At 47.3% G+C, this 10700-nt stretch overlaps 1 protein-coding gene across 2 annotated transcripts in view; it reads left to right on the forward strand.

Moving 5' to 3' along the window:
- The first annotated feature begins 3696 nt into the window (after positions 1-3696).
- Positions 3697-10700, forward strand: part of CUNH19orf81 (chromosome unknown C19orf81 homolog) — a 17541-nt gene continuing 10537 nt past the window's right edge. Inside the window, exon 1 of one of the 2 annotated variants that reach the window (XM_050121423.1) lies at positions 3697-5089. In XM_050121423.1, coding sequence (XP_049977380.1) covers positions 4648-5089 — 442 coding nt within the window. In that variant the 5' untranslated portion in view covers positions 3697-4647. The other variant, XM_050121425.1, reaches the window with a different exon arrangement.

Raw genomic sequence — 10700 nt, forward strand, 5'->3', positions numbered from 1 at the left:
GCACATATGATCCCAAGTTTTAAAATTTTTCCATTAATGGTATCCTCTCATCTTTAGCGATTATTTGGACGGCGTGCAGAGTGCCTTCAAGGACTGATGTTCTATCTGCTAGCCTGCCATAACTTTTTAACAGAGTTTGATTGTCAGTTCCAACAGTGTGACTCCTTTCAGATACTCTCTCAGTACCATTCTGTAAGATTTCATAACCCGTTGACATGGAGTGAATTTTGCCTGTCAGATTACGATTAACATTTTCAATGGTATAAATCCTTCTGGCCAACGTCTCATTATAGTCTGTAAAGTCTGTATCATTTCTACAAGTTTCTCATTCTTGACTCTGTTAGCAAACCATTTCTTTAAGAATGTATTATGACATATCAAACTAATAGCAGCTCTGGCTAAGAATGTATATATCCCAGGTAGGTCATAGCCCTCTGCTAAAATTCCCTCCACAGTAGAAAGAGAAATTCCTGGGTGGTGATATTATCAGTCATTATCGTATGACTTAGCCCTTTTAAAATCCTGGTTCAGATGAGAATTTTAAGGTGTAATAGCAATATGAGCCAGTAGGTGTCACAGTTACATTACTAAAGCAATCCAGAGACCTTGGAGCTCTGGTCTTAGTTGTTCTGAAGTCACAAACCTGGGAATTTTCTAAGCAGAACTCAAAACTCATACTGAAGGGATTTTTGCTAAAGATCTGCCAATCAGAGCAGCTGTGCAGCAGGCATGGTGGGCTGTGGGAGACAAGGGAAGCTGCAGAGCCACAGTAAGTCATGGTAGCTGCATGGGAGGCGCAAGAAGGCTTGGTAGCAAGCTGCAGGAACCATAGGAGTCACAGAAAGCTATGGTGGGGGGGGCACAGGAGGCTGTATGGGTGCTGTGTGGGCCAGCAGCAAGCCGTGGATGCCATGGGAAGCTGTGGGTGGGTGAATGGGCAGGGCAGAAGAGGAGCCTAAGCCCGGGCAGATGGGAGCTGGGAGTACTAGTTTTTCTCTGGAACTCAGGTGGCTAGGTTTGGGTCTAACTCTGGTCTCTGCTGGGGGGAGGAAGGAGATGAGAAAAATCCTCAGGGAAATAGCCTCAGGTATTGCAAGGTGAGGCTGCCAGGCTAGCTTAGTCTGAAATAACCACACAGAAATTGTATTAATTAAATCACTGCTTGGCCATTAGCTCTAACTTGTTTTTGTTTTGTTTTGAATTTCTTTTGAGACAGGGTTTCTCCGTAGCTTTTTGGTTCCTGTCCTGGAACTACCTCTTGTAGCCCAGGCTGGCCTCGAACTCACAGAGATCCGCCTGCCTCTGCCTCCCGAGTGCTGGGATTAAAGGCATGCGCTACCACCGCCCGGCTTAGCTCTAACTTGTTATTGGCTGACTCTTACCTATTAGTTTAACCCATCTCCATTAATCTGTGTATCGCCACGTGGCAGAGTCTTACGGGAGATTCTAACCAGCATCCATCTCAGGTGGAGGATCCATGGCTTCTCTGACTCTGCCCTTCTTCCTCCCAGCATTCAGTTGTTTTCTCTGCCTACCTAAGTTCTGTCCTATCAACTAGGCCAAGGCAGTTCTTTATTCATTAACCAATGAAAGCAATACACAAACAGAAGTAACTCCTACACTCAGGCAAATTCTTTTGTGGATTCATGCTCCAAATATTGGGTGTCAAATGTAGCATGATTAATAGAAATCCAGAGACAGATATTGGGGTTCAACCTGAAGGTCAGAAAAGTTAAACAGTCTTACCTCTTACCTCTACCTCAGTCTGAAATGGTTAGCCTGTCTCCCTTCTTATATTCCTCTCTAGGGCTGGGATTGAAAATATCCACCACTACCTGCCTAGTTTCTAAGCCAAACTACTGTGGCTACTGGGTTAAAGGTGTGTGTCACCACTGCCTCGTCTGTAAGGCTGATCAGGGTGGCTGTTTTACTCTCTGATCTTCAGGAGAGCTTTATTTATTAAAATACAAATGTGTATATCTGATTTTACTCATTTAAGAACTTAGGCTGGGTTCCACAGAGACAGAGACAGAAAAAGAGAGGGAGGACAACATGGTTTGGAGGATTGATAGTTGTAGCTACTCTTCTGTTGCTGGGACCAAACGCAGCTTAGGGGAGGGAAGGGCTTATTCGACTCACACTTCCAGGGCACAGCCGTCCTTGAGGGAAGCCAGGAACCTGAGGGCAGGAACCATGGAGGAAAATTACTTTCTAGCTTGCTTGTTACCCATGCCTCTCCTTGGCTATCTTTCTTATAAATTCCAGGTCTACCTGTCTATGGAATGGTCCTACCCACTGTGAGCTGGGTCCTGCAATAGCCATTAACAATCCAGGAAGTCCCAACAGATGTGCCTACAGGCTAAGCTGCGCTAGGAGATTCCTCAGAGGAGGCTTCTCTCAGATAGCTCTCAGCTGTGTGGAGTTGACAGTCAAAGTGAGCCTGGACAGAGGCCGTCCACTGAGTCCTTGTCACTAGCGAGAGACGAGGGAAAAGGCATTTAACACTTGATCCCCAGTTTGAAAAGCGTGTCTCTCGGGGCAGACTATGGGACTTCAAAGGGAGCCATTCCCAGCTTGCTCTGTGTCCTGCTTGTGGTTATGATGTGAGCTTTCAGCTTGCTGTTCCTGCAGCCTCCATTGATTCTCATCCCTTTGCAACTCTAAGGCCAAGTAAACCTTTTCTTGTATAAGTCGCCTTGGTAATGGTGTTGATCACAGCAACAAAGAGTGGGTCACCCAGGCCGCACAGAATTCCAGGCCAACCTGCTTGGTCTCACAAGGACCAGGAAGGGTCAGTCCACTGGGCTGGGCTGCACTGTGAGACACAGAAGTGCACTCATTCACTCAGTCAGTGTGCACGCCTACACCCTGAGGGCTTCCGCAGTCAGTGCTGCTCCTTGTCCTACAGAGATGGGATTGAAGAAGGCAGCTTAATGATACTTATTTTGAAATTCTCCGGTTGTGGGTTTTGTTAAGAAAAAAAAAATCCTAAAAGGGGGCAGCTCCGCCAACGCAAGAAATCCAATTAGGTCAGATCAACCCAAATCAAAATGCCCATCGTTTTATTAAGTACAGCACTCTCAGGCATGGTGGGGTGGGGGGGGGGAGGAGAGAGCCTATGCAGGGAGCCTATGCAAACCAGGAACCTTGTGTTTCTCCTCTGGGAGCTCACTCAAATACCCTGTGGGAGTGGTGCTGACCCCCCAGGGAGGGGTCAGGACCTGGCATGCTGGGATTTGGAGTCCAGACTAATGCAACTCCCAAGACAGGGGCTGGGGGCTACGCTCCAGACTTAACAGGTTTCTCTGCCAATGCCTCCCAACCTCCCTCCCTCCTTTCCTCCCTCCCTCTCTCTCTGAAAGAACACTGAAATTCATAGCCACAGAAGATTGTTTGAGACCACTGAAGTATGGACTTTTTTTTTTTAATTGCCAGTAACAGCCAGGCATAGTGGGGCATGACTTTAATCCTGGCACTCAGGAGGCAGAAGCAGGCTGACTGTGAGTTCGAGGTCAGCCTGATCTACATAGTAAGTTCCAGTGATACATGGTGAGCCCTGTCCTGAAAAAAAAAAAAAAAAAAAAAAAAAAAAAAACCTCTTGTTAGCATCCCCCACTTCCACAGCTCCTGTCCACAGGGGCCGGTGGAAGAGCTCTTCCCCCCCCCCCATACCTTCATCTCATTAAACCCCTCACCTAAGTCTGCCTATCTGGCATATTTGTCTGTCTCTCACCCACCGTGGGCTCTCACCGGCTGCCAAAGTCCCTCTCGGACAGAATCAAAACACCTCCCCAAACAAAACCAGCTAGACTGACGGAAGTTTGTTTCTCAGTTCCTAACAGGGAATTGCGACCTTCAGACATAGCCAATCACCGGAAAGCTGGCTGTCTTCCCCTCCACCTGTCTTTGCTCCAAGCAAGTTCTGTACCTGCAAGGTGGTGGCACACTGGCTACCGCCACTTAGAGAAAGAGAATGAGACTCTAGCTTTGGTTACAGAATCTGGATTGAAAAAAAAAAAAAGAATCTGGATTGATCTGTACACTCAGAAAGCAGTCAGCAGAGACAACACAACAGAGACCTCCTGGGAGGGGAGAGCAGGGATTCCAGCCTCAGGGTTTCTGCTAGAGAGGCAAACTGTGGGGGGGGGGGGGTGTTAAGAGGGTGATACAAGATACAAAGAGGGAGCCTGGGGGCCAGAGACAAAACTTCCCTGACGGCCTAACTGGGCACCTGCCTGCATAAAGCCTCCGGTCCTGGCCCTCAGTTCCACTTTTCCCACATTCAGGAATATGAACCCCAGCCCGGCTTCCCCTCTAGCGGCACCATGGTAACCAGGCCCAGCCTAACGTTCCCTCCCCCCTCCCCCCCCAGAGAACTCTGTTTGTCTCCAGGTACCTAGTCGGGGATGAACAGAGGGCAAGTGGGCACAGACAGGGAATGAGAGAGGGGCGGGGTGGGGCGGCAGGGGGATGGAGCCAGAAGTAGCTATGGAAGAGAGACTGAGGATTCAATCTGGGAGAAGGGGAAGGGGAAGTAGAGAGGCTCAGAGAGGGTGACAGGGTTGGGGAGAGACTCCAAAGGATGAAGAGGGGGCAATCTGGGGGGCTAGGGAGCTGTTGGGGAGGCTGAAGGAGAAGGCTGGGGAGATGGAGGGAGAGACCAGTGAGGAGGGGAAGAGGAGAGAGTCTTCTGGGAGAAATGTAGAGGACAGCTGGGGCGTGGGGTTGGGAGGGAGGCAGGCAGAGAAGTTGGGGGAAAACCGAAGACAGGGATGGGGCAGGAGGGGTGGAGAGACCAGAAGACGGGGAGAGACGGGGAAGGAAGTAGACTGGGGCGCACACCGAGTCCCCGAGGTTAGGGGAACGCGCGTGTCCTTGTGGTCTCAGCCTTCCAGTTCCGTGTTTGTCCCACGTGGTTTCAAAGAGCAAGAAGCAGGAGCCGACGGAAAGTGCTGGGGTGTGTGGTCCAGTGTGAACACGCCGCCCCATCTCCCTGGACCTCCTCCGACCCGCCTCTCCAGGATGCAGTCAGGGGTGGAGCCACTCAGCTCCCCAAACCTGGCCGGCCACGGCTTGCACAGGGAGGCAGGTGAGCAGGCCTGGGGGGCAGGCGAACCGGCTTTCCTGCACAGTTGGTCCTCGAGCTTCGAACTACATTTCCCAGGAGCCCCTGGTTGAGAATCTGGGTATAGAAGAACTACATTGCCCTTGGGACTCTGCAAGTCTCTCGCCAGTGGGGTAAGCCCCAAAGTACATCTCTCAGAGGACTTTGCAATTCCCCGGGCTCTTAACTACTTTTCCTAGGAGGCTTCCTAGCTAATAGTCTGGAGTCAAAACTACATTTCCCAGGAGACTTTGCAGGGCCCTAGCCAAGACGCTGGACTACGAACTACATTTATCATAGGACTCTGCAGGTCCCTGGCTAATATTCTGAGTCCAGAACCACATTTTCCACCAGCCTCTGCAGTTACCAGGCTAATTAATAGTCTTTTTACATGAAGTTCTGTCGCGCACAGAACGCTACTTCTGGGCCCAAACCTATGTTTCCCATGAGACACAGCAGTTCCCTAGCTAATACTCTGTGTTTAGAACTCATTTTCCCATCACCCTCTGCAGTTCTCTGACAGATACCCTCGGTTTACAAATAATTTACCTTGAAATGCTGCAGTGTCCTGGCTTACATTTCTGAGCCCAGAATTTCATGAGCCTCCCGGGCCTCGACTATGCCTCTGAGTTCATTTCTTTCCTAGATGCCTTCACTCCTTGGCCTTGCAGAATAGTTTACCGTCTTCCTGTCTTCAGTCCCTGTTCTTTATTTTCAGATGGCCCCACCACCAACCCAGATGCTGAAACAGACCCCAGATGCCAACCTTTCACTCCTGCACCCCCCATCCTTGTCTTACTGACTTCTGGCTATGTCTGGTTCTTTTCTCTGCCATAGTTCTGACTCCAACAGAGACCTTACCTCCTTGTCGTTAGTCTCTGCTCCACCAGGGGCCAGCCTGGTTCCAGGGAGTCTTTCTAATATACACCCAGACCATCGCTGCCTCTTGCTCAAGTCAGCCCCAGGCTTGCAACCCCTGTCAGCACAGTTCACCCGCTTCCCAGTAAGACTCTGCATGGCTATAAATAGTAACAAGAATAGAAATGGCGTTGTCCTACACAAAAAGCAGGGATTAAATTTAGTGACACCATCAGGGAGCCAGTTCCCTTCACCTCCCAAGGTTCTAATCTGAGATACATTTCCTTGGTACACCAGCTCGCCTTCCTCATGGTCACAAGGCCATAGTTTCAATGTCATTTCCAGAAGTCTTCATTCAGAGAGCTCCCGTGATGTCCTCTTCTCCCATCTCAGCTAACACTCAGTTGCCCACCTCATCCTACCTAGCAAGAGGAACAACATGACCTTATTATTCCACTCTAGGGTTTCAGCTCAAGCTGCACCCATGGCTCATTTAACAAAAATCTCTGCCACTAGGGCTCAGGCAGTCCTGGGTTTTCAATGGTTACCAGGTGGTGCTGACAAGCTGTCTGGTTTAACCCTAATGAATATTCCTGAGGATCTGGGAGCAGAACTTTAAACATCAAGACCTGACCCCCCCCATGACCCATTTCCTCCGTCTGGACCCCCCACCTCCAAAAGATCCCATCACTACAAAACAGCGCCCCCAACTAGGTGTCCTGTGTTCAAATGCTTGAGCCAGTGGGAACATTTCATATGCAAACTCCGAACTTGCTAACTTCCTACAGCCTTTCTGTCCCACTGGGGGCCCCACCTCCATTGGGAAGTGGTCTGTGCTAGGCTTGGGAAGGATTTCCTCTCCACTCTGCTAGACTGGGAACTCTCAGGGGAGAAGTGGGTATCAGTCATTTAATACCGTGTTAAGTTTTCTGGTGAGCGAATTCTTTCCAGTGTCCTCCAGGATGCATAGGAAGCCATAGAGATGCTGTTAAGGATTGAAATTCTTGAACCTAGCTAATTAGTAAATACTTTTTCTTTCAATGTTTGGAATCAAACCCAAGGATTTGTGAGTGCTAGGCAGGGCTCCCAGTCCCTCACTGCGGGACTCTAGGCAGGTGCTCTACCACTGAGCCATGTCACCTCATTAGGTGTGGTGGTTTGAATAAGAATGGCTCTCCAAGGCTCATATGTTTGAATGCTTAGTCACCCGGGAGTGGAACTGTTTGAAAGGATTGGTGGGTGTGGCCTTGCTGGTGTTTCTCACGCCAGCCCCATCCCTCTCTGCCCGTGGACTAGGATGCAGCTCTTAGCTCTTAGCTACTCCCCAGTGTCACCGTGCTACCTTGCATTCCTGACACGATGGTAATGGATTAAGCCTCTGAAACTTTGAGCAAGACACTGATTAAGGTTTCCTTGGTCATAGAGCACTGACTAGGGCAGGAGTTGGTGCCAGGGAGCAGGGTACGGCTGTGACAAGCCTGACCAGGCTGCTCAATGAAGGCAAATGGACTTTGGGACTTCAGACTAGAAAAGCAGTTGAGTGCTTTACATGAGGCTTAATGGGCCACACTAGTAGAAACAGGCATGTTGCAGATATTACTTTATTTAATTGTGTAAAGATGTGTTGCGTTTGTTTGTGCTGCATTTGTTTAATGATGTAAAGATGTGTTGCTGTTTACCTTGCCTGCTTAAGGCACCCGATTGGTCTAATAAAAGCTGAACAGCCAATAGTTCGGCAGTGAAGGGATAGGTGGATCTGGCGGGCAGAGAGAATAAGTAGGAGGAGGAATCTAGACTGCAGAAAAAGAGAAGAGAGAATGAGGGAGACACCTGGGGCCAGTTGGCTGTCAGACAGACAGACATGGACAAGTGAAACAAACAGAATGAAAGAAAGGTAAAAAGCCCCAAGCAAAGCCTAAGTGAAGATAAACAGGTTAAAATAAGTTATAAGAGCTAGTGGGACAAGCATAAGATAAGGCTGAACGTTCATAACTAATAAGAAGTATCCATATCGTGATCCAGGAGCTGGTTGGTGGCCAAAAGAATTATGTTACCTTTGTTCCTTAGTCCACATAGGACTAAGGAAGCTAAGAGATAAAGAAACAAACTGGACACGGTTCCTGTACGTGGCTCTGTTGTGCAGTGTCTGAGTATTCTGAGTAGGAACAGCAAGCTAAGTAAAAAATGCTTGTCACAGTGTAGGCACCAACCTCCCAGAGCCGGGGCTGTTAAATGCAGTTCCCGGTTAGACTCAGCTCCCAGTTGAATGCAGCTCTTGGTCAGGCTCTCAGCCATAAAGCTTGGCTTTCGTGGACCTGAGCAGGGCAGAGCCACCCATCACAGCAAAGCTGCTTAGCAGTTTGAGGTTTGGTTCATGCGGTCAGAAAAGTCTAGAGACATGCAATAAAGACGGATCCAGATGGAAAAATCCTCTAAACAGGTTGCAGTGTGTTTAAAAATGTGCATAAAAATGGGTATAGACAGTCATAGAAAAAAATAGTTTATAAATAATAAAGTCTTTAAAGAGAGAGTAAAGGAATATAAAAGAATAAGCCATGTAAAGATGAGAAACTCACCGGGAGTCTGGATCCTGAATGGTGTTGTGTTGACTGCAATGTTTTGACGCTGCACACAGCAGCTTCTGAGAGACAGGACTGTCAAAGGGACTGCTGAACTAAACCAGCCTAGATACTTTAGGCATGCCTTAACTTTAAAATGGAAGTCAGAAAATGTATTGCATTGGGGGAAGAGGCTTTACATTTGTTTTCACAGAAAATGAAAGTTTATAGAGTCCTTCAAAGTGAATAGAGATCAGTTTTGATCAAGGCAGACATCCTGAAAGTCTTTACTACAGATATAAAAAAAATTAAACCAAGAAAACCTGCAAGACCATTGACGTATATACTGGTCTCTACATGGCAGCAGCTTTGAGGCTGGACAACAAATACTACAGCTAGTTTTCCCAGGACTTGACCATTCTCTCAAGTTTCTCAGGGTCCCTACAGGTACCATTACCCCAGACAGTAGGAAATAATTTTAAGAATAGGATGCCCACATTCCCAAGAGGTGGGTTGGGTGGGTTTTGTTCATTCAGTGGGATATGGATGTTTGTCATCATTTAGGGGGGCTGTTTGCAAATTGTTATGGGTCATGATAAGGAAAAAAACTAAGCAAAGAGGTTGGATTCAAGGATTTTTTTCTGAAAAGAAATAGGGGGGCTAGTAATGATAGGATAAAAGGACAGATTATTGAATCTGTTTTAAACTAAAAAGCAACTATTAATCTCAAATATTTTATATTGGTATGAATTTTGTATATTGATGCAAATTTCAGGCTTTTTTGTTTTAACATACTTTATATATGTTTCTACTATTATTTAAGTGATTTTGTATATTGATACGAATTTCAGGTTATTTTTGTTACAACATACTGTATATATGCTTCTACTCTTGTTTAAGGCATTGTACTTAATGCAGTTCATTTTATTTTTTTCTTTTTTAAATTTTTTTATTTTATTAAAAATTTCTGCCTCCTCCCCGCCTTCCATTTCCCTCCCCCTCTCCCCACTCCCCTCCCTCTCCCTCTCCAGTACTAGCAGTCAGGGTTCCCTGCCCTGAGGGAAGTCCAAGGTCCTCCATCCAGGTCTAGGAAGGTGAGCATCCAAACAGGCTAGGCTCCCACGAAGCCAGTACATGCAGTAGGATCAAAACCCCTGCCATTGTCATTGGTTTCTCAGCAGCCCTCATTGTCCACCATGTTCTGAGAGTCTGGTTTTATCCCGTGCTTTTTCAGTCTGAGTCCAGCTGGCCTTGGTGAGCTCCCATTAGATTAGCCACACCGTCTCAGTGGGTGGGTGCACCCCTTGCGGTCCTGACTTCCTTGCTCATGTTCTCCCTCCTTCTGCTCCTCATTTGGACCTTGGGAGCTCAGCCCAATGCTCCAATGTGGGTCTCTGTCTCTATCTCCATCAATTGCCAGATGAAGGTTCTATGGTGATATGCAAGATATTCATCAGTATGACTATAGGATAGGGCCATTTCAGGCTCCCTCTCCTCAGCTGCCCAAGGAACTAGCTGGGGACATCGCCCTGGGCACCTGGGAACCCCTCTAGAGTCAAGTCTCTTGCCAGTCCTAAAATGGCTCCCTTAATTAAGATATGTACTTCCCTGCTCCCATATCCACCCTTCCTTTATCCCAACCATCCCACTCCCCCAAGCTTTCCCCATCCTCCCCTTCTCGCTTTTCTCTCCCCATCTCCCTTTACCCCCATCCCACTCCACCCCAAAGTTCCCAATTTTTTCCCAAATATATGTTTTTCTTTGGGTTCACCTCCTTATTTAGCTTCTCTAGGATCGTGAATTATAGGCTCAATGTCCTTTATGGCTAGAAACCAATTATGAGTGAGTACATCCCATGTTCATCTTTTTGGGTCTGGGTTACCTCACTCAGGATAGTGTTTTCTATTTCCATCCATTTGCTTGCAAAATTCAAGATGTCATTGTTTTTTACCACTGAGTAGTACTCTAATATGTATATATTCCACACTTTCTTCATCCATTCTTCCATTGAAGGGCATCTAGGTTGTTTCCAGGTTCTGGCTATTACAAATAATCCAATGCAGTTCGTTTTAAAACTTTATGGTTATTATAAACCATTTAGGATAATTTAGAAGTGCAGTTTAGTAATTAGTCATCTATAACAATGAAACTTGAAGTTATGTTAGGTATGATTTCAAGAT

This window comes from Alexandromys fortis, unplaced genomic scaffold, assembly GCF_014885135.2.
Source record: "Alexandromys fortis isolate MF-2015 unplaced genomic scaffold, M_Fortis_MF-2015_v1.1 scaffold_161, whole genome shotgun sequence".
Lineage (NCBI taxonomy): Eukaryota > Metazoa > Chordata > Mammalia > Rodentia > Cricetidae > Alexandromys > Alexandromys fortis.